The sequence below is a fragment of the Lethenteron reissneri genome, chromosome 44, assembly GCF_015708825.2.
Source record: "Lethenteron reissneri isolate LAM-NWPU_2019-01 chromosome 44, ASM1570882v1, whole genome shotgun sequence".
In the NCBI taxonomy this organism is placed as follows: domain Eukaryota; kingdom Metazoa; phylum Chordata; class Hyperoartia; order Petromyzontiformes; family Petromyzontidae; genus Lethenteron; species Lethenteron reissneri.
The window spans coordinates 13,048,457-13,072,637 of record NC_083822.1 but is presented as its reverse complement, the minus strand read 5'-3'; the positions used below and the strand labels follow the sequence as shown (position 1 = coordinate 13,072,637).

Here is a 24,181-nt window from a genome sequence, read left to right as displayed (position 1 = left end):
CGTGACGTCGATTCTAAATGTGGAAGGGGGGAGCGAGAGAGGGACACGAAAACCCCAAATATACAGCAGCGACATCATCAGTCGGGATCGAACCCACGACCTCCTGCATACCAGGCGATGCAGTTAACATCTCCTCGCCACCGTGGCCGCGAGTTGTGTTGCAGCGGCCGCGGGGCTCAGCGGGCTGCGCCCATCGCAGCACGGAGCGCCCCGCTGCCGGGCGGAGAATCACGACAGCCGGCCACAGCGGAGGTCAAAAGGTTAAATAAATGCGAAGATTTTCAAAATGCGTTCAACAACCTGAGGGGTTGTGGGAATGACTCTGGCACACCGAGCCTCCCCCTCTTCGCCGATCACACATCACGTGTTTTTTAGCACACGAAGCATTTCGAGATTAATTGTACGTAGGTTGAGCTTCTTTTACACCGTACGTAGCCAACCGTGCAAATCGGAGGTGCGGGGCTGGAGGGGGAGGGGGTGGTGGTGGTGGTGAACGACAACAAACTCACGCAGAAATCAGTTCGAAGGTAACTGAAAATAAATTAAAGCCGTGCAATGCGTTTTTTTTGCAAGGCGTTTAACTGCGAGGGCGATCCAAATATATCCCGTGCCAGTGCAAACACGAGTGTAGTGGCAGGTGACACCCTGTGTCACGACACAATGTGCCTGCCTCGAGATGTGATGTGCGTGTGAATTCTGCCCCACCACCACCACCACGACCGTGTGGGTTGGACATTTTTCAGGCACGAATTTAGCCAATTTGTGGTAATCGTAACAAGGTGTGCATCGGTTCTTTACCCTTCTATCTGGCAACAAAACTGACACCTTTTTGCAAGGAGTCATGTTTGCATAGACCGCAATACCTGCAGTCATAATACAAACAAAAGAACATAACTCTGATAATGTGGACTATCAGAGTTATGTTCTTTTGTTTGTATTATGACTGCAGGTATTGCGGTCTATGCAAACATGACTCCTTGCAAAAAGGTGTCAGTTTTGTTGCCAGATAGAAGGGTAAAGAACCAATTATCATATTTTTACTGGCAAATGAGGTCCCCATAAGGTGTGCATCCATAACACGGGTTTTTTTTCGGGTTAAATCGCAGAAATATAAATGTGTCGTTAAACCCGCCACCACCCGACACAGCCAATGAGTAAGGTTCGTCACGTAAACAAGAACGTGGCAATTCGTTGCTAGTGCAGCACACCGGAGTGTGTTGGAGAGCCAAGCCACCACATTTACAATCGGAGTAAGGTGCCAATTGATGTTTGTGGATGAAAAAGCTCAAAACGTGGACCGACGAGTAAATAAATCAGTGCAGTGACGTCGGGCGGAAGAAGAATAAAAAACAAACCGCATGCTTTGACATTTCACCAGCAGCCCCCCCCCCCCTACTAACGTATTGAAGCCCACGTTAAACATTGAAAGGTTAAATTATCTAAGAAACAGCAGAGGCGTTATACCCTGTAGAATTCATTCCATAAATATAAACATTTTTGTTAAATATATATACATACCTATACGTATTTATATATGTATATTGTTTATGTACAGAAGACTGAACAAAAGCAACGGGATGGGACAATGGCTGGGCACAGCTGTACGGCTATCTACGACGAGTTCCTTTGGAACCGACTTCCAGTTCCCGAGTGATCCAATTCTGAAGAAGCGCCGAAGAGGCTCGTGGAGCGAAACGTCGGACAACCAAGCGGTAGCGGCCACGGCGACGTCGCTCGGAGGGGCAGCGAGCACTTCACGTTCTCGGTTCCAGCCTCGTGGGGCGCACATCGCACCGCTCACGGTGGGACTTCATCCGGCTTTTTTGCCGTCCAGCGATGGGAGATAGTACACCCTGCACGGGCAAAGCCCTCACCGAGTGCGCGCCGTTCAACGGCGGAGAGCGTGCACAGTTATAACGCGCACTGCTATAACGCGGAACGCACACCGATATAATGCATAACGCGCATCGATATAACGCGGAACGTGCAGCCGACGACGAAATACTTTCTTGAGTTGCGCATCCGAGCGGTACAGTGATACAGTAACGCGGCGGCGTACGCTGGGTTACATGTCATCTCACTGTGCGTGTGTGCATCGTCGTAGGCGTAGTAGTAGCACACCGTATCTCGCCAGACTTTATCGTGACGTTATTTATGGGGAAATTTTTCGCTTCTTTCAGGAACGCGTCTCCTGCAGCAATGACCGTGCGTCCCACTCCTGACACCCGTTCACCCATCCTCAATGCCTCTCCTGTACAATAACGCGAGGACACATTTCCGACTTCCCCGCAAAGTACTAACGCGGGGTTTTGGAGATAATTCACAGCAAAAGCAAACCTCCGGGGAGACGGGACGAAAGTCTTGCCGTGACCGACGCTAAACTAAAACGCCAATTAAAAAAATGAATTTCAAAAGAGCGGCGTGTGTCCGATAACTTTTCACGTTTGCAAAGGATCCTCCGTCGAAAATAAAAATCTATCTCATAGCACGATCGTGCGACGTTTAAATCCGTTTGAAAGTGCGACGTGTAACACTGTGCGGCATTCTGCGGCGGATTATACGTTGAACTTCTTTCGCGCCGTACGTAGTCAGCCGTGCTGATCGGAGGTGCGAGAGCGTGGATCTGGGAACACCCGCCCCCTACTGGAGATCTGTGAGAAAGAGCTTCATAGCTCATCGGATTTCTCCAGGATGAATACAGATTATGACTTCGTCTGCCTGACTTCTGTGGTTCGCAGCTCCAAATGGAGCGATCGTCGTTAAATGTTCCCACTGCCGCAACCACGGAGATCGAGAGACGGAGACACGCACAGAGACACCACACGCACAGACAGAGACAGCAACAACAACAACCGCCATTCGCCACTAAGTAGCAGCGACGTCACCACGACGCTTGTGCCAGGCTAGGTGCACGTTGAGGCCACGTGAAGTGTCGAACGCCTGCTGGCAGGAAGTCACGAGGCAGACCCAGGTGCCACGGGTCGACTGAGATGACTGGCCGATGCTCCACCTGTGCCCCCTACTGTGCCAACTTGCTGTGCTTTAGCCACCAGGCACTCCGCTCGTTGTTGTGAGCGTCGTTCCTCGCCCCTCCGTTGAGGGCGACTGCCTCCAACTGCCCAGTAGCAGCGTCCTTCACGAGCCTTCTCCACAGAGGCCGATCTTGACACCGCTGGTACCAGTCATCGGCAATTCCACTCAGCTCCACATCCTCCTGTACCACATCACTCTATTGCTTCTCTAGCCCGTGCCGCGCCAGTTTAGCCCCCTCGATCCGGCCGAACAAAAGCTGTTTAGGCATGCAGTGGCTGGGCATGCGGGCTACATGACCCAGCCAACGCAGCCTTGCCTGCCGGAGGAGCTCACCGATGGGACTTTGCCCTGATCTTTCAAGGATTTATGAGCTCCTCACACAATCCAGTCTGGTTAAACCCAGGATGGATCATAGGCAGGCCAGCCTAAATGTTTCTAACTGGCGAAGATGTTCCATTAGGGGGATCCACGTTTCGCAAGTGTAGAGAGAATGACTGTGGCTGAAAAGACCTGAAGCTTCGTGCGGAGCGACAGACCAGGTAGCTTCCATACAGCATTACGCAACCGGTAAGAAGATATTGCCGCTCGACTAATTCAGAGCAAGACAGAGACACCACACACACAGAGACACCACGCGCAGACAGAGACACGCACAGACAGAGACACGCACAGACAGCGACACGCACAGACAGTGACACGCACAGACAGAGACACGCACACACAGAGACACACCCACAGCGCAGGTGACACCGGCGAACGCTGAACGCATCGGCTAAAAGGCAGATTTGGCAAAGAAGTAACTCGGGGTACCGGCTCCACCGCTGCCGTGGCAGGCGACCGACGCGAGAGGCATCCCGACGCACGGCTCACGGAGCCGCACGGCTCACTGAGCCGCACGGCTCACGGAGCCGCACGGCTCACGGAGCCGCACGGCTCACTGAGCCGCACGGCTCACGGAGCCGCACGGCTCACTGAGCCGCACGGCTCACGGAGCCGCACGGCTCACGGAGCCGCACGGCTCACTGAGCCGCACGGCTCACGGAGCCGCACGGCTCACGGAGCCGCACGGCTCACTGAGCCGCACGGCTCACGGAGCCGCACGGCTCACGGAGCCGCACGGCTCACTGAGCCGCACGACAGCCAAACGAGGGGCATGCCGCCGCCGCCGCCACTCCGCTGGGCGCTGCAGGATCATCCGCGGGGAGGAATTCTGTGGGGGGAGAGCCTTGACGTAAAATATTCCTCTCTTGAAATGAAGTCCGAGAAAAACCCGGTGCACCAGAGCAGCCAACCTCCTCCTGGGCTCGCAGTGCGGGAAGAGTCTCTGCCAGAAGGAGCGCCCCACCCCCCTCCCCCTCCTGTAGGAGGGTGTTTTTGGCCTACTCTTCCACACCGGCCGGACGTGGGCCTGCCGATCGACTGCGGCGGAACCCATTGAACGCTGCTGGGTGGACAGACGCTGCGGTGGTGGTGGTGGTGGTGAGGATTTAGGTTAAAGCACTGAGCCTGCAGTGGTGTCAACGTGGCCACAGCGGTGCGACGGTCAGCAGCGACGGTCAGCAGCGTGCTGGACTTGCAACCCAGAGGTCTCCGGTTCACTTTCATCTCCTGGGTCGTGGCAGTTACAACAACGGTGCCACATTTCTTAAATCCTCACCACCACCAGCCTTCCCCATCACTAACTCCATCCCTCTTCCCAACGTCCCGACCCATCGATCACACTCACTCATCATCATCAACCACTCACTGTCGCGTTCATCATCGTTTGTGTCACTGTCACATTCGTCACGCTACTCACCATCCTTCAACGCGTCAACTCATCTCGTCACACTATTCCCGCACACCTCCATTTAGCGCGGTGGCCTACGTACAGTGCGAAAGACGTTCAACACACATAACAACACACGCATTCGACTGTACACATTTCTAATTCCTTCTTCAGCACCTTGGACAAGGCGCTACATAAATAAAAAATAAGATTCTGGGCGGGGGTTTCCTTTGGAGCGACACGGAGTGCCTGTCCTTTTACCCATCCCCCCCCCCCTCTCCCCACTACTGCTTTGGAACTGGCTCCGAGCGCGAGTCTTTTAGTCTTGAGTCTCGCCGGAGGCTGCAGGGAACGGTAGCCACTCCGAGGGGGGAGGGGGAGATCGCGACGCTCGCTTTGGCGGGAGTTCGGTCCTTTTTTTTTCTTTGCCCGCAGAGTTCCGCGTAAAACCGCCGCCCGCAGCCGCTCTCCGCTCTCCTCGCCCCGTGCGGAAAGGGCGGAGCTGGGGAGGGAAGGGAGCAGGGTGAGGGAGAAGAGCGAAACAATGTTCACGTGGCGACGGGCGAACGTTTGCCAGACTTTGGAGGGTTGCCACCACGAAGAGCTCCCCGCGGGACGCTTGAAACGTCACGTCTACTCTTCCGTGCGTGGCCACTTTTACCCGTCGCAATAACTCACCGGCCGTACCGGGGCTTGGACGCACGCCTGCACACCAACCGATACGGGCACAGCCCCACTTGTGTCAATCTACTGCTGGATGAGAGCCTCCACACACAGACGGGGTCGTCTGGCCGTACTTCACCGTGCCGGTCAACGTGGGGGAGCGTAGGACGTTGGGAGCATAGTACAGTACTGCTTCAATGTCCCCTGTTGAGCAACAAGATACGAACCCGACTGCATCTCTGATGTATTGTGGAACAGATTGGAACCAGGCTTGCCTCACTGTCACGAGAAGGAGTTTAAACCCTCACGGATTACCACCCTGCGGCAAAGCAAAGCACGTAAGTGGTAGAGGGCCCCGCAGTGGTGGCACAGCCAACGGCGTGCTGTCCCATGCACAGGCGACCCGAGATCGACTCCTGGCGGCCACGGCTAACTTGAGCGGCAACGGGTGTCCTGAGAACGCCGCTTTGCCAACACGCACGGACCAGCGTGGCGAAGTACGGACAAAGATCCCCCGTGATCGACGGGGATGCGGGGAGAGCGTCAGTCCCCTGGGTGGAGTGAGAGTGGCCCGAGTTTATTTTATGCTTTATCTTATTTTAGTGGCACACACTCCACGGGTGACCCGAGTGTGAGCTGAGGCGAGATGTTATCTCCCTCGCTTCACATGCAGGAGGTCGTGGGTTCGATCCCAACCCGACGATGCCTGTTGCTGTATATTTGGAGTTTGCATGTTTCTCTCTCTCTCTCCCCGTGGTCGTGTGGATTTTTATCCGGGTCCTCCGGTTTTCCCCTCCGCATTTAGAATCAACATCACGTGTTTAGAGTATTTCCGGATTGAAGACTCATTTCTTTAGAACTGCTTCTTGTTGTGTTTAGTTTGTTGCCCTTCCCCAGCACCTTCCATTTGCAGGGTTGGCTACGTATGGTGCATAAGAAGTTCAACATACAACATACATACGACCCAAACGCGAATATTGCGTTGGCAGTTCCATTAAAAAAATTTAAAAATCGATGTTTTTTTTTTTAGAAACCCGTGTACGCCCCCTCGCTCGGCCGTTCGACGCGTAGCCTGCTGCCCGCGGACTACCTGTGGCCTCGCACGTCCCGGCGGGCGGCAGCGGCAGGAGGGGAGGGAAGGGTGCGGGGTGGTTGCAGGCGTAGGCCGGAGCAGCCCCGCGCGTCACCCCGGCAGGCACACCTTCCCGGCGAACAGCAGGCCCACGATGGTGAAGAAGATGGAGACGATGAAGAGCACGTAGGAAGAGCCCACCTGGGCGTTGTTGGGAAGCTTGTAGGGCTGCCCTCCGACCTCCTCCACGTAGAAGCCCACGGGGAAGATGAGGGCCGCGATGCAGAAGAGGACCACTGCGGAGGAAACTGAAACTGAAAAGAAAACTAGCAACTCTTTTTTTTTATTTACCGGGCAAGGCCCCACTCCTGAGCTAGAGAGCTGGCGATCACAAATGATAAACCCAACGAAGTGGCTTATCACCATCACGTGCAAATTTATAGTAGGCAAATACTCAAAACGCACTTTGATATCGATTCTAAAAGTGGAGGGGAAAAACTGGAGGGCCCTGGAGAAAAATCTACACGACCACGTCGGGATCGAGCCCACGACCTCCTGTACACCAGGCGAGGCAGTTAACATCTCCTAGCCACCGAGAGCGTCGCACGCTTGACCCCTCCCAGCCTCTCTCCTCCGGGAGATTATTTTATTATCGTGCTCAGTGTACGGCGCAAGTAGAGCGAAGGCTCCGTTTATCCTAACACTTTACCATCCGGAATGCTCCGTTACAACCACCGGCATCTGTCATTGACGGCAATACGAATATTCCCTCCGTTGTTGTTGTTGTTGTCGGTGTTGTTGTTTACGGGGGCTTCAGAATACTGCTGAGTGGTGGCGCTAGCGGCAGTCTGTACGTACAGAACTGTACTGCTGTGTGCTGGACTCTAACCGGCCCCTCACAATCCACTTAGAATGCTCTAAAACTGACTGGTGAGTACCGCTATGAAAGAGTTTGTTATTTCTTGGTGTAGGTGAGGGAGTGATGATTGCGATCGGACGGGACTCTTGGTTTGCACGCCGAAGCACTCATTTTGATCGCGGCCGTTTAAAGAAAGATTTATTGCCAATAGCGCGCCGGTAAATTGAACCGAAGCCAGCAAAGCTCTCGCGGAGGGACTACGCAAGAGCTGCTCAACCCCCAAGGAAAGCTAAACTAAAACTCAACTTATATTTCTATTTTTATCAGGCAAGGCCCACTGAGAGCTTGCGAAACAGCTCTCTTTCAGAAGCGACCTGGCCGTCACAAACGATAGCCCAACGAAGTGGCTCATCGTCATCATCCGCGTGGGAATTCATGGCAGCCAAATACACTCTGAAACACGCGACGTTGAATCTAAACGTGGAGGGGAGAAAAAAAACCCGAGGACCTGGAGAAAAATCCACGCGACGACAGCGTTGTGGGTCAGCACTAAGACCCATGCGAAATGGATGTGAAATTTGTGCGATGTCGTGTAAGCAATTGGTGCACAAGCATGAGTAAAACATTTTAAATATATAGTTAAAAAAATTCTACATACGTGACTTTACCGAAAAAACCAATGAGATTAGTAATCTCTGCAGTCACTAAAGCTTCAATTCTAGATTCATGACTAAAACACTCAATGGTCCTTGAGGCAGCCGAAGGGCTTTTGCCCAAAAGACGTTACCTCTTATATTATACTAACTTTCCTCTTGAGGTGGGGCAGCGTAATTCAAATAAAAAAAACCATGTTGAGATATTTTTTTTCAAAGGCGGGTTGAGCCATATTGCTATTCCCATCGCAGGAAATGAAATTGAGTTTTTTTCCCGAACCGTAAAATTGTTTGCGTCCCACTCAGCTCCCTCTCTCTCTCTCCTCGGAGGCGCGCTCAACCGGTGACACACAAGCAGCCCGGCAAAATGCTTTCCCCTAAAGGGACCGATCATCTTACGCCTCCGGCAGCAGAGGGGCCGAGCCGTCCCAACCACGTGACCCCGTGTGCTGGAAGACGCGACGCACGAGGAGTTGCCTTCCGTGGCGCTCAAGGAGCGTGCGTAAGCCTCCAGAGAGTAAAAGCGACGCACGGGAGCAAGCGCAGCGGCCAATCCGGGTGCTCAAGTGCTCCCCGTCGTCCCACAAGAACGGGGCGGCGGTGGCTAGGAGATGGTAACTACCTCGCCTGGTACGCAGGAGGTTGTGGGTTCGATCTCGACGCTGACGACGCCTGCTGTATATTTGTAGTTTGCGTGTCCTTTCTCTCTCTCTCTCTCTCTCCCCGTGGTCGCGTGGATTTTAATCCGGGTACTCAGGTGTTTTTTGCCCTCCAGATTTAGAATCGACGTGCGTTTTAGAATATTTGGCTGCTGTAAATTCCCGCGAGATCAGCCGCTTCGTTAAGCCATCATTCGCGATGGGCAGGTCGCTTCTGATAAATAACTAGACAGCTGACTGGGGCCTTACCTGGTAACACAACAATTGTAAATAAATTAAAACAGACCCGGGGAGGAGCAGCGCACGAATAGAGATGACGAATCTCAATGGCCCCTCTTATCTGTTAAAATAAAGGACGATGACCGACCTACACTGATTGAGGTTGCACTCTGATTAAGGGATTTCAATTGGCTGGGTGATCGTCCCCCTCCAGCCATCACCGCAACCGCGGTCGAGAGACAGACACACAGCTCTCTAACCAGCAGCCGACTCCTCTCCCGAACCTCTCCGTGGCGTAGGCAGCCGCAGAGGCGGGAGCGATCTCTCTCGTGTCAGCGGGGAGGCAATCCGGAGCCAGGCTCCAGGGAGCGATCCCCTTTCACTGGTTTTTTTTTTTGGCTTGTGCATCATTCCACAAGCAACAACCCCCGCTTGCAAAACATACCGTTAAAAATACATTTGGATCGGCCTTTCCATCGCGGTTATTCGCTGATAACCCCCCACCCCAATAACAAGACGGGGAACTGAGCTCCACTTCTACACTCGCTTTGCCCGAAACGCTCCTTACGGCACCGCTGTAAGTTTGTGTGCAATGTTGCGATTTGCGTTGGACTGGGCCCCATAGCACTCATGGGGTGCTCTTGCCAGAAGCACCTACAAACTCGGCAACATCTGTTTCACAAGGCTGACCCTGCTGATGACGACTTCCATGGTAAGGCAAACTGGACTTCCACAGTAAACTGGACTCCCACGGTAAACTGGACTCTCTTCCATAATATCGGTTTTCTGGGTTAGATCGTGATCTAACCCAGAAAACCGATATTATTGATGATGTTGCCGACCCCTGGGGTGGGGGAGGGGGAGAGAACCGCGACCGCTGGCGGCGCAGCCGACTCACTGGCGGCGAAGGCGATCCAGCGGGCGTGCACCGCGAGGTCGCGGCGCCAGCGCGACAGCAGCAGCAGGGCGCAGGCAGCCGTGAGCAGTGCCACGCCGCACACCATCATCAGCAGCGCCAGCAGCCACTCGGCGGGCAGCCGGGGCGGCGTGCACGCTCGCTCGCGCCCGCGGATCGTCTGGCACTGGCGCGCCAGCCCGATGGTGAAGGCGTCTGCGGCGGAGGGGGAGGAGGGGGGGGGGCAACGGAGCGAAGTTGGCGCCAGGCGTGCACGCAGCGCAGCACGAGGCCTTGCCTGCTCGCGGCGGTTGTGGAGCGTCTCCGTGCAGCAGTGGAGAGATTTCGGCTCGCGTTGGAGCAAGCGCAACGCCAAACTGTGCGCCGCCGCCTGCCCCTGGCCATCGGCTTGTTAGCGACGATGGGAGCCGAACAAAGGTCCGCAGTGGTTCTCCGTCTCGTCCTTTCGCCAGCTTCACCGCTTCATTCAGTCTACAAGATCCTCTACCGCTGCGTCCATCCTCGAGGATTTGTTAAAAAAATGCATAAACCATCATTGCGCAATCTGCGGTCATCTTCACAGCAGCAGCAGCGGCCTTTGGCTCACCGTCGAACAAAGAAGTTCACCACGTCGCACGCTGCTGCTGCTGCTTTGGATGCGCTTCTGCGGCTGTCTGGAACGCTTTGCCTTCCGATATTTGGAAGCCACTGGAGCTATGAACTTTGAAATATAAACTGAAAACTAATTTCTTTCGAAATACTTTTCGTCTTTAGTTTGTTGTCCTTCCCCCGCACCCCCCGATTAGCACGGTGGGCTACGTACGGTGCGAAAGAAGTTCAACATAGGTACATGTACATACATATTCTTGGTTCTTTCGGTAAAGTCACGTAGAAGGGAAATAATAAAATAATAAAATAATAAAAATAAAACATAAAAATTCTTACGACGTTTCGGCTGCTTGCGTTGTGGCCGAAACGTCGTGAGAATTTTTATATTGTTTTATTATTATTTTATTATTTCCCTTCTACGTGACTTTACCGAAAGAACCAAGAATATGAATCCCTGCAGTCACGAAAGCTTTAAATCGAAATGTACATACATATCCACTACTCAAGATCCTGTCCCGACTCATTCGCACAAAACCATATTGAGCTGTCGTATAGCTACGCTTTGTTTAGAACATGTGTCAAGCTGCGCCACGTGTCTTGTCATGATAAAATAAGCTGCGTGGACAGATCAGGAAGAGTAACATTGACACGTGATCTGGAGCAGATTTCCCCAACCTTTACTTCACGATACGAACACATGTAGAACATTAAGACACAGCTGAGTTTTGACATTTTTTCCCAGCCATCCGTAACTATTTTGTAATGTCAAAGATTTATCATGCGTGAAAGTCACAATGCTGATTGTCACCCGCTATCGATCTACATTAAAAGCAGGAACCACGGAAAAGGGCACAGCTTGAGAGAGCTGCATTACCATCGCCACGATAGATTGGAAGAAAAAAAAACCCAGCTGGATTCTTTGAAAATGCTGCAGTGTCCATTACACTCACACATCGTCAAATAACGGGAAATCCATTGTAAGGATCGGTGTACCGCAGAGAGAATTTATCTGATGGCATTTATTAAATATTCGCGGTGAGACCTAAACCTCGTGCCGCTGCACGAACACCGCCGGAAAGAGAAAGAAAAAAACGAATTGCGAAATTCACACTGGGGGCTGAAGCGAGGCGGCTAGCTTGCACTGTACAGTGCTGCTACGCGGAGCGAAAAGAATTATTATCATTGCCACACGTGAAACGTAACAAGACGTACCACGCGCTATCAATTCATTCGAAAAAAAACTTCCGCAAATTCAATCGGATGCCAGCCCTGCTTATAAATTGCGTTAGTTGTGACTCGGCAGGTTCAGTGAATCACGTGATCAATCGTGGGTCTGTTACTATTATCAAGCCCGGCCACAACTGTGTTCAAGACGCATCGCCGTATCCCCAGAAATAAATCAGAAACGTGCCGCATCATCCAGGGGCGTGCTGGTCGAGCATTTTCCCTCTCCCGCGGTCGTTGTGCCACCGCTAAGATCTGGGCTGGGTTACTCGCGTGTGCAGGGAGCGCCACGGTGGCTAGGAGATGTTAACTCCCTCGCCTGGTATACATGAGGTCGTGGGTTCGATTACGACCCTGATGCCTGTTATATATTTGGAGTTTGCGTGTCTCTCTCCCCGTGGCCGCGTGGATTTTTTTCTCCAGGTCCTCCGGTCCTTTCCCTCCACATTTAGAATCAACGTGCATTTAAAATATTTTCTGCTACAAATTTCCACGTTATAATAAGCCGCTTCGTTGAGCTATCGTTGGTGATTGCTAGGTCGCTTCTGCAAAAGAGGTCAGTGCGGCCTTACCTGCTAAAATACAAATAGTTTATAGTTCAGTTTATTAGTATTTCCCACCGTCACAGTGCATTGGCGACGCTGTGATTTTAACCGAAGGCTGCGGGAAATCCCAGCGGTGCTCACAAGTCAAATATCGTGCAGAATTCTCCTGAAAAATGCAAAAAAATACACACACTCCGGCTAAATCATTTACCACGGCCGAAGCATGGGTGCTTAAATTTTAATGATTCAAACGTCCCCGCATACGCCACCTGCTCAGGATTTTCATTCTCGTGGCACGCGACCTCCTTTAACCCTTCACGTTCAAACCCTTGCCCCTTGCCCCCCCCCCTGCTGCCACGGGCAGCGATGAATCTCTCCCGCCTTCGCGCTCTGAGGGAGCAGATAACGTGAAATGCATCGCGCGAAATAGAAACGCATACGTTCGGCAGACATCGCCACAATTCGTTTAATTTTTTTGCGTGCTTCTCATTTTCTTTGGTAAAGCCGCGATAAAAGTCTAGAGGCTGTAATTGGCAAAGGCTGCGATGGTAAAGAGAGCTGCCTGAAGCGATTTCAAGATAGGCAACCGCAGCGGTGGTAAATTCCAGTCCTCTGTGGTTGACACTGGAAATTTCATTTGCATTGTTTGAGGTAAGTCATTCTATAAATCCAATTTTTGGCTCGCCACGTTTAATGTGCTAAATTAATATAAAAAAAATACCTCGGGATGTTGGAAGGGATATTACAAAATAAAAAAACAATGCAAGGAAAAATAAAAATTGACATATAAATCTCCACATTATGGATTGGGTACGAGGGTTTGTTTTTATTCAATTTGCGTTAAGCGGCGATTTAACACTCCTGAAATATAATTTGCACTAATATTAACAATGCCATCGTTAACACTGAACTAAATCAAACTTTTTATTTTACCAGGTAAGGCCCACTGAGCAATGTAAAGCGGGGTATCGCCGTACCACGAACCGTGAACATTTTTAGCAGCCAAATACTTTAAACGAGTGATGTTGATTCTAAACATGGAGGGGAAAAACCGGAAGATCCAGAGAAAAATTCACCCGGCCACAGGGATAGAGACACGCAGACTCCAAATATACAACAGGCGTCAGGGTCAGGTTTCGAACGCAAGACCTCCTGCATACCAGGCGAGACGGTTAACATCTCGTCACCGCGGCTGAACCCACTGGGCTGCAAGGGGTTGTCAGGATTCCGGAAGACAGGACGGGGGAGGATCGCAAAATGTCAGCATCCATCTGTGGGGACCTCTTCCGAGTGGGGTCCCCTCACATGCACGGATTTTCTCCAGGAACCCAGAGTTTGCCGAGCGCCCAGCCAAACATTCAATTCTTCGAGAGGCTTTTGTGGACAAACACCATTATTATTTACGCGGAATAAGAGTTAAATAAATACACAGCTATTCCTTGTTGACCTGCAGATAAGTGGTTTTCATCTCTAATTATTATTACGACGTGAAATGATAGGCCCACTTTGTGGGAGGCAAAGGTAGCCAATGAATGCCACATGGCTTGTTACTTTGATTTCCTGACCTAATTAACCAGAACGTGATTACGTGATCTTATTCAACAGACTAACACTAATCAGCTTTGGCTGTCACCACTCTTGGATCCAACACCAGGCTGGCGGCGTGCTGCGGTGGAATTCTAAAGTGGCATTTGTTCTCACGTCAACAATGCTATTTTTAAGATCCGGGGCTTAACTTACAGATGTTGTAGTTTTGTAACGCCCAAGCTTATGCTACACAGAGTAGTAAAACTAAACATAATAATCAGAGTTTACAGCGCTTTGTCATTTCACTGCTGGATTAAGGCCTCCCCATGACGTATCAGTCATGGGAGTTGTTTGTGGATTAGGACCGGCTGAGATATAAACTATTAAAACTATTTTTTATTTTATTTTACCAGGTCAGGCCCACCACTGAGCAATGTAGCTCTTTTTCAGAAGCCCCCTGCCCACAAATGACAGCTCAACGAAGTGGCTGATCATCATCACGTGGAAATGTAGAGCAGCCACATACTCTAAACGCGTGATTCTGATTCTAAATGTGGAAGGAAAAAAAAACGGAGGACCCAGAGAGAAATCCACACGACTACGTGGAGTACGAAACACGCAAACTCCAAATACACAGCAGCAGCAGGCGTCAGGGTTGGGATCGAACCCACGACCTCCTGAATACCTGGCGAGGAACATAGGAACCTCACCTATGACGTAAGCCATGGCTGGGAATCAAACTCCGGTTGATAGTACCGTACAGTACACCATCCACTGCGCCCCTACTCCAGCCCATTCCGGCTACGTACGGCGCGAAGGAAGTTCAACGTTCATACAGAGAGCGGGGGGGGGGGGGGTTTACAGTCACAAAGGTCTCAGCTGACCAAATGGGGCGTCGCGCTCCGATGGGCCAATTGTTCCACTCCACCAATCTGCCACCGTAGAACGACGCAAACATTTTGCTTGAAGGGCTGGGAAAGTTACGGCAATTCACAAGCGAGCGAACCGGCAGGTCGCGTGCGGTGGGGTAGCGTGTGGGCACTCCCAGCTGCACGGGGTGAGAGGAGGGCGCTCTCTGCGCGTGTCGCGGGTAGGGGCTCGTCAGCCAGCGGCAAGGCGAGTTAAGAAATTGCGGCCTTTACCATTGGACACCTTCACCTATGGTCACGAGCTTTGGGTAATGAGCGGAAGGATGAGATCGCGGGTACGAAGGGCCGAAAGAGGTTTCTCCGCAGGGTTGCCGGACTCACCACTCGCCGTGATCGGGCGAGGAGCTCGGTAACCCGGGAGAGCCTCAGAGTCGAGCCGCTGCTCCTCCGGATCGAGAGGAGAAATTGAGGCAGTTTGGGCACCCGGTGAGGATGCCCCCCCCCCCCCCTGGTAGACTCCCCCTGGAACTCTGCCGGGCAGCAGCAGCAGCAGCAGCACGTCCCACTGGGCCAAGAGCCCGGGGCCGGCCCAGCACATGCTGCTGCTGGCAGGACGATGTCACTCGGCTGGCCTGGGAACGCCTGGGAATTCCCCCCAGGCAGAGCTAGAGTCTGTGTATGGTAGTGTATAGTGTATAGTAATGTATAGTGTATTAGTGCACAGTAGTGTAGTGTATAGTTGTGTATAGTAGTGTATAGTGTAGTGTATAGTGTAGTGTATAGTGTAATGTATAGTGTAGTGTATAGTGTAGTGTATATTAGTGTATGGTGTAGTAGTGCTGAATTCTGTCGCCAGGGAAAGGGAGGTGTGGACCGCCACTACTCACCAGGACAAGGGGACTGAGAAACGAACGAACCTTTGGACACCTTCACCTTTGGACACCGGCAAGAATGCTGGACGTCTGTGGAAAAGAGGTTCGTAGCTGATCGGATTCCTCTGGGGATCAATAACGACGATTGAATCAGACTTTTAGGAGAGCAATTAAAAAAAAATGTTACGATCCTAAACCCCGCATCCCCCCGCCCCCCACGGAATCTATCGCCCGTCACGTATAACGCACGAACGCAGCAATTTATTTTAAAATATATATTCTTCTTTTATGGTGTCATTTACAACCAAAAAACCTGATTTATTTTGGAGATTACTTGCACATGCAAAAAAACTTTTTTTTAAGTCTGCAAAAGCAACCCTAATCGATGACAGACACATCGATAAAAATCCAGCAGAGGGTAAAGCGGACGTCGTGATACTTTCTCCCGCTCTCTCGCAGCGCGTGGGCTTCATTTCTTTACGCTCCGACTGGCAAGCGGGACGCTGCGCATCCCGGCGCAAAAACATCCTCCTTGATTCCGTGTCAACAGCGGCCCCTGCGACGCCTCCGAGCCCAACATTTATTTTCGGCACAGCTCCAAGGAGTCACTTATCTGGCCCTCCTACAGGCAGGGGGCGGCCACGCGGAATGACACCAGCCCCGCGCCTCTCTCCTGTCTCCCGAGGCAGCTCGCTGGAGCTGACACGGTCACGTAAAGTACGTACGTGTGTCATGCACGTTGAACTTCTTTCGCACCGTGTGTAGCCAAGCGTGCTAACCGGAGGTGCCGGGGGGAGGACAACAAGCTAAATACGAAAAGCAGTTGTCAAAAAATTCATTCTCAATGTCGATTATTTAAAAGTGCACAGCTCCAGCGGCCTCCTAATATCGGAAGAGCGTTCCAGACGGCCGCAGAAGCGCATCCGAAAGCGCCGTGCGACGTGGTGACCGTCTTTGTTTCGACGGGCAGCCAAAAGCTGCTGCTGCTGCTGCAGGGATGAGCGGAGTTCGCGCGATGATGGTTTATGCTCCTTGACGAGATTGGCAGCAAGGGATTACGATGGCTCATTCGTGGAGAGCACTTTGTGTGTGACGAGCCTGAAATGGCCAATACGCAGACGCGTCGTCTGTACGTGCTCACCAGACCCCTCCTATTTTGCCGTCTCTCATTTGTCAGAGGTATCTAAATTTAACCCCCGTAAATGATCCCCGTACCACCGGTTGCTCGCCTTGTCCAATTAGTGTGTAGGCGTCATGCCCTCGCACGCCAAAATGTCAAGCGCGATGGGTAAGGATTTTTTAAAGTGTATTTTTATACATGAATCTTTGGTGCCGGGTTCGTGGTAGGGCGATACCCGGGTTTACGTAGGGAGGGGAAGCGTTCCTGAAATGTGCGACGAGGAATACCGAGAAGACGCAAATCGAAGTGGTTTGCGGGGTAGGTGATGGAGGCGAAGGAGGCTGAGGGGCAGCGGATAACGAGAAAGGACGGACGACGCTGTCAGCGACGTGTGTGGGGGTCGAGGCGACGCAAATCATCGCATAGTGGTGTTAAAAATAAAGTGATGGACTTTCTATTCCTGAATTTGCAAAGCAAAATTGTGAGCATATACATACTTTTTTGTATATATATACTTCTGACCGCGTGTAATCGTCAGCGCGGCAAAGTCTCGTAACGATGAATCCAGGACGATGGCAACTTAAGCGGCGAAACGTTGTGCCGCTGTTACGGATGCACGAGATTGAACACCCGGCCAAATCGTCCCGTGGATTCCGAAAACACTTTTCAGACCGAAAAAAACGAAAAAAAATTAATTCACCCAGACAACCGCTGCAATTAAATACTCCCGAAGACACGCAACGTAACGGTTGGAAGCTCCAAGTGACGCGCACTGTGAAGCTTTTGCGAGAGCAGTCGTATTTGTTGCATAAACAGCCTGAATGGAATGCGTGACTGTGGGGGTATTGAGGCTCAATTATAACGCAGGTGACTGCGAAACAGAACAAATTGGCCAACTGTGATACTTACCAAGACATTGTTCAGCAGCAGCTGGCAGCGTTTCTGTGAGCTGACAATCAAATTCTCGGCAAAGCGGAAATACCTCCCGACGTTCTCGTATAACATAAAAGCAGAGCTTCAATAATATTAAAATCTTGCCCTCGACAACGCGGCATTCATATCGCGGGGAAACCCAGAGACTCAGCTTTCATTGTCTATTCTATCTCAGATTTATATCGCAACAGATCAATGCGGCTCTGCGTGCCGGCAGGCCCCCCGTCTCGTTAATGTAACAAGCGCAGGAGTCAAGGTGTTCTTGTGGGAAAATTGCGGCTTTCCTTTCATCAAACCCCGTGTGAGACGAAGCCAATTTAAACCATGCTGTTGTACAAATCTGCGACCCCGCTTTTGAAATTAGCATTTTGTTTGAAAGCGCACGCGTCAAGGATGGTTGCGGAGTGTGAAGCCGCCGCACCCAGGGTTGAACAGAATGGGTTCTCACCTATACGGCTCTTTTTCAGAAGCGACCTGACTTATCAAAAATGATAGCTCAACCAAGTGGCTCATCTTCATTACGTGGACATTTATAGCGGCAGCCAAACACTCGAAACGCATGTTTCTAAAGGTGGAGGGAAAAACCAGGAGAAGAATCCACGTGGCCACGGGGAGAGAAACACTCAAGCTCCAAATATACAGCAGGCGTTCAGGTTCGGGATCAAACCCACGACCTCCTGTATACGAGGCGAGGTAGTTAACATCTCCTAGCCACCGTGGCACCGTAAACAAGTCATGCGCGCAGGATGCGATGTGCGAAGTCATTGTGGGAGGATGGATCCCACGGTTACAATTGCACCGTGAGTTGTCGAGGCATCACAACCACTAATTTATTATTACCATGACGCAAGCTGCTACCAACGAATATGCATAATTAAAGACGTCGTATATATGATATGTTGCATTATATAATATCTATTCATCCTTATAAAGGGCACACTTTCGTGCAAGCATGCTCAGTATGCTTAGGTATTAATAGTCCAAATAATACACAGAGGGCCTGGCTTTGGGAGAACAGTATTATACAATCATATACATACCTGTCAACCCACACGGTTTACCCCGTATTCTTGTACAGGGAAATTGAGTTTTCAGGTCCATACGGCGTACAGCCGTTTCAATATGGGCAACAACAAACATTTTTTGTATTTTTGTGTTTCTCTCTTGTGATGGGACTGTTGGATGAACGTTTTATAAGGGGCACGGGGTGACCAATTCGGTCTGAATTGGTCTGTAATAAGGTAGGGCACTGATAATGGTGTGACAAGTGTGCCTGTGTAGTGACATAAATGGAGTCACTATGGCGTCTAGCGCCAGCTACTGTCACCAGGGGAGGCATGGCATGGAAGCGGGGCCCTAGGGGGCATGGTTTTGATGACGGTCAGAGAGAGGGCAAGTAGGGACGTGACAGTCTGGGTGAACACTAGATGGGCACGTGACCGGGACAGGGTAGCGAGGGGGCCCAAAGGGTGGCTTTAAGGGGCACGTGATGCTCAGTCAAGAACCTTCTGGTGAGATCCAGAAGGGGGTGTGGCCGAGGGCGGAGCAAGGCCACGCCTCTCGGGAGCATAAAAGGGAGGTCCCGAGAGCAATCGCGGCTGTCTGCTGAAATGGAACCCGTCGGTGCTACGTCTCTTCGATCCTCGGTGTTCGGTCGTCACACTCGACATCGTGGGTCAGGCAGTGTGTTACTGACTGACCCGGTTATGTAGTTACCCCGTTGTGGTCGAGTTAACCCGTTGTTACGTTTAAGTAGGAGCCCTGTTGGGGCCGTGTAATAAACGTATTGCCTCCAAGTTCAAGTGTGTGCCTCCGTGGAACCCACAACACGTGTATATTCAAACAACTAAATTACATCAGTCGTGCATACCATACTCTTTTATTAAATGCAATGTTGTATTTATAATCGGGTAACAGCCCAATAAAATATGGTGTTTAATTTCTGTGTAAACATTTAATGAACATGTCTGTTAGTCCTTTTTCCAACAACTGGATGTCCACAGTTACAGAGTGTCCGGTCCACGAGTTTTCAGTCCTTTCTGTCCTGCTAACGTCACATCTTGGAACTGCCTCCTGGTCTGACTGCTGGGCTAAATGAACCTCATGGCGGTACCCCGGCTCTCGCACAATGTCCGTGATGCAGTAATTTTTAGTCTGTTGATGGTCGGCGATGCGGACTCATCTCGACGAGCTGCACACACGATGCACCACTACGGTGCATACCGCGCGCGTTCAGGGTTTCAGCGCAATCGTCCTCGCTGTGTTTCGACATCACAGAGTGGCACTGATTTCGGATTGATTGGTACCCCAGCGCCGGAGCGAAGTACACCCCTGAAAAAAATAGTGTCCCAGAAATAAAGTATTTAATTGCCTCGGCCTTTTTGTGTTATTTGGTACCCCGGGGTACCGCCATAAGGATCAAATGCACGTTGTGCTCTAACATTCACTCGTTCTAAGATTATCTGTTAACGATGAGATGTGCTCCCAATCTTTCCGCCGAATGGGCTACCCGTTTGTGAACTTGCCGATGATCAACCCAATGAACGGGACGTGCCGTGTGCCTTTCACAACGGAGACCTTGGACAATAATACAATCCAAGAGGGCGCACCGTGCGTGTGCGTGCACAGCAGTTGTACACGGCGTGTGTGCAATAAATAATTAATTGTCTTTATCCAGGAAAGCGACAGTGTCAGGACATTTAAATCGGGTGGGTTCTGCTGCATTTCTTGTACTTTGCACTATCATCGTATTTTGTTGTTGTAACATTCTTACCCGCCCCCTACTGAACATCTGTGAAAAAAAGCTTTATAGCTCATCGAATTCCTCCCGCAGTCTCAATACATATTCTGATTCTGCATTCGGATGTCTCACCTCACCAACTCCTCTGAGTGGTGCTCTGCCTGTTCCTATAAAGCAAAGTGGCCCAAGTCAGCCAGCGCACATACAGGACGAGGTCCACACTAATGGGGGGGCACTCACCCCACGCGTTGTCCCCGCCATCTCCTCGCTACCGCTCGGCGGCTCTGCGGGTTTTACGGCACATGCTGACGATGACAATCATCTCAAAGTGTTTCCGCCAATCCTCGCCTCCAAAGTTGCTGGAGTCATCTCCGGCTGTACATTATTAAACATTCTGTATGTAAAAAATAATTCTGTCTATAACTTATCACTCTGATGTTGTTGCTTTCTGAACAGCCGCCTACTGGACATTCGTGAAGAAGAGCTTCATAGTTCATCGGATTTCTCCAGCATAAATAAACATTCTGATTATAAACAGATTTGAAGTTTTCGTGACTGCAAGGATCCATACTCTTTGGTTCTTTCGGTAAAGTCACGTAGATGGAAATTTTTTATTTTATTTTATAATAACTACATTTTTATTTTTTATTTTCACCTATGTGACTTTAGCGAAAGAACCAAAGAGTATGATTATAAACAAACAAGGAATTAAAAAACATGTAATCGGTAGCCCTAGATTTATTGGTGGTACCCCTTTCAATTCACAAATCCTAGCTTTCATGAGACAGAAAATATATTGACCAGAAATAAAGAGTTTGTAGGGAGATAAGAGAAATGTGAAGATAGAGAGAAATACATCGAGATAGAGAGTAAGATGAGAGAAGAGAGATGCAAACAATATGAAGAGGCACAATCATATCAGTTTTCACGAGAATCATCTGTCAGAATTTGAAACGGAGATTATTTTTTGTATTCTCACGAATGATAGAGCCCCTTGAGCTCCACGGGAAATGCGGCTTTCGCTTGGTTTATTTGCTAATGAATGCGTGTCCTCGCCACTGACACCAAATATAAAGATCCCCCGTAAAGCCTTCACAGACTATTGGGGCAAGTGCTGTTAGCGAGTAGCACCTATGAAGGCCGGCACGGCACACGAGGCGGTGGGTGGCCAACACCACGCCCGGCCGCCTTTGTCTCTCCAGTGGCGATGTTTTATCCAAATCGCACCGGGGTACTCATTTGAGATCGAGTCGAGCTGGCTGACACCCACATAGCAGCCAACCCACACGGCTCACCCCGTATTCTTGTAGGGGAAACCAAGTTTTCAGATCCATACGGCGTGCGGCCGTTTCAACACAGGCATGAAAATAATGTTAGTAACATTATCTCGTATATTTGTTTGCATTTCTCCATTGCGATGGGACTCTTTGCAGGATGAACGTTGAGATTTACAAGGGATTCATACTCTTAGGTTGTTTTCGGTAAAGTCACGTAGGTAAAAAATAAAATAATATAAATAATAATAGAAATAAAATAATAAATCACGACGTTTCGGAGGCAACACAAGTCTTCGTCTTCAGGTGGAACCGTCACAGCTAGATTTACTGTATCAAGTGAGTACATTTAGCTGTGACGGTCCCACCTGAAGATGGAGACTTGTGTTGCCTCCGAAACGTCGTGATTTAATTGTTACTCTTAGTTCTTTCGGTAAAGTCACGTAGGTAAAAAATGAAATTAAAATTAATAAAAATAAAATAAAAAGCACGACGTTTCGGAGGCGTTTGATTTTATTTTTTATTAATTTTAATTTCATTTTTTACCTACGTGACTTTACCGAAAGAACTAAGAGTATGCATCCTTGCAGTCACGAAAGCTTCAAATCCAGAATGAAGTGATTTAATAGATTTATTTTCATTAATTATCATTTTATTTCTATTATCATTTTTTATTTTTATTTTATCTTTTATTTTTTACCTGCGTGACTTTACCGGAAAAAAAGAGTATGACCCCCTTGCTGCCACGAAAGCTTCAAATCTAGAATTGACAAGGGGCACGCGTCTGTAATACGGCAGGGGGTGGGGTCCCGACTGACGCGGGGTTGAGAGGGCGATGCACCCACCTCACCTGGGGTGGTGCCCGTGTTGATCCAGTCGGGGTTGACGAGGCTCACGACGGCGAAGACGTCGGCGGCGACGAAGAGACAGCCCGCCACGGCCGTCAGTCGGTCCATGGGCGGCGGCGGCGGAGAGGAGCCGAGGCCGCCACGGCGCCCGTGCCCCCGCGACAACCCGCAGGCGGCCCCATGCGCGGCGGCACTCGCGGACGCGCCGATACTTCCTGCTGCTCCTGCTTCCTCCTGCTTCTCCTGCTGCTCTTCCTCCTCCTGCTTCCTCCTCCTCCTGCTGCTCCTGCTGCTGCTTCCTCCTGCTTCTCCTGCTGCTCTTCCTCCTCCTGCTTCCTCCTCCTCCTGCTGCTCCTGCTGCTGCTTCCTCCTGCTTCTCCTGCTGCTCTTCCTCCTCCTGCTTCCTCCTCCTCCTGCTGCTGCTTCCTCCTTCTCCTGCTGCTCTTCCTCCTCCTGCTGCTGCTTCCTCCTGCTTCTCTTCCTCCTCCTGCTGCTGCTTCCTCCTCCTGCTGCTGCTTCCTCCTGCTTCTCCTGCTGCCTCCTCCTCCTGCTGCTCCTGCTGCTTCCTCCTTCTCCTGCTGCTGCTTCCTCCTCCTCCTGCTGCTACTTCCTCCTGCTGCTGCTTCCTCCTGCTTCTGCTGCTTCCTCCTCCTGCTTCCTCCTCCTGCTGCTTCCTCCTCCTCCTTCCTCCTGCTGCTTCCTCCTCCTCCTGCTGCTGCTTCCTCCTCCTGCTGCTGCTTCCTCCTGCTGCTTCCTCCTCCTGCTTCCTCCTCCTGCTGCTTCCTCCTCCTGCTTCCTCCTGCTGCTGCTTCCTCCTCCCTCTACTTCCTCCTCCTGCTTCCTCCTCCTGCTTCCTCCTGCTGCTTCCTCCTGCTGCTGCTTCCTCCTCCCTCTACTTCCTCCTGCTGCTATCTCCTGCTTCTATCTTCTTGCTGCTATCTTCTTCCTCTCTTCTGCTTTCGACGTCTGTCGGTCGGTCAGCCCAGATTCTTCAGCGGCCCACGTCGGCAGCAGCAGGAGGAGCAGCAGGAGGATGCTGGAGGCATCTGGTAGAGGCAACCTCAACGCCCCAGCCACCCCCGGGTAGCGGGCAGGCGAAATCGCGGGTCTGTGTGTGTCTGTGTGTGTGTGTCTGTCTGTCTGTGTGTGTGTGTCTGTGTGTGTGTGTCTGTGTGTGTGTGTCTGTGTGTGTCTGTCTGTGTGTCTGTCTGTGTGTGTCTGTGTGTGTCTGTCTGTCTGTGTGTACCTGTGTGTGTGTCTGTCTGTGTGTACCTGTGTGTGTGTCTGTGTGTACCTGTGTGTGTCTGTGTGTCTGTCTGTGTGTGTCTGTGTGTGTCTGTCTGTGTGTGTCTGTGTGTGTGTATCTGCCTGTGTTGGCCGTGGGGAGCGATAGTGTAGCGGTTAGCGCGCTGCGCTATGAACCTGGCGACCCGGGTTCGATTATCTGAACCGGTCCTGGGCCTCCCCTAGGTCGACTCGGCCTGAAATGAGTACCTGGTGCGGTGTAAACATCGCTACTGGGGAGACAAAGACGGTCGGGCGTGGTGCTGGCCACCCACCACCTCGTGTACCGTTGCGGCCTTTATAGGTGCTCGCTAACAGCACTTGCCCCAACAGTCTGTTAAGGCTATACGGGGGATTTTTGTCTTTATCTGTGTGTCTGTGTGTGTGTGGAGGGTTTGTTAGCTGGTGGTGGTTATGAAGAGGGTGGTGGTGGTGATGAACAAGGACAACAACTATCCCCCCGTGCTACGAAGGCCGGTACGGCACACGAGGGGGTGGTTGGCCAGCACCACGCC

The 24,181-nt window shown here is 51.1% G+C and overlaps 1 protein-coding gene across 1 annotated transcript; it reads right to left on the bottom strand.

Annotated features, from left to right (window-relative positions):
- Positions 1–985: 985 nt before the first annotated feature.
- MOSMO (modulator of smoothened) lies at positions 986–23,047 on the bottom strand. The gene is made up of 4 exons (XM_061569815.1): positions 22,385–23,047; positions 9,825–10,037; positions 6,555–6,832; positions 986–5,303 (listed from the first exon to the last, which is right to left on the bottom strand). The coding sequence occupies exons 1-3, from the start codon at positions 22,488–22,490 to the stop codon at positions 6,648–6,650; spliced, it is 504 nt and encodes a 167-aa protein (XP_061425799.1). The 5' UTR covers positions 22,491–23,047; the 3' UTR covers positions 986–5,303; positions 6,555–6,647.
- Between the last annotated feature and the right edge of the window lie 1,134 nt (positions 23,048–24,181).

Excerpts from the sequence above, each read along its gene's own strand:
- MOSMO (XM_061569815.1), bottom strand. The coding sequence starts at position 22,490 with ATGGACCGACTGACGGCCGTGGCGGGCTGTCTCTTCGTCGCCGCCGAC. Across the intron at positions 10,038-22,384 it reads CAACACGGGCACCACCCCAG|ACGCCTTCACCATCGGGCTG; the intron begins GTGAGGTGGGTG and ends CCTCCGCCGCAG. Across the intron at positions 6,833-9,824 it reads CTGGATCGCCTTCGCCGCCA|TGGTCCTCTTCTGCATCGCG; the intron begins GTGAGTCGGCTG and ends TTTCCTCCGCAG.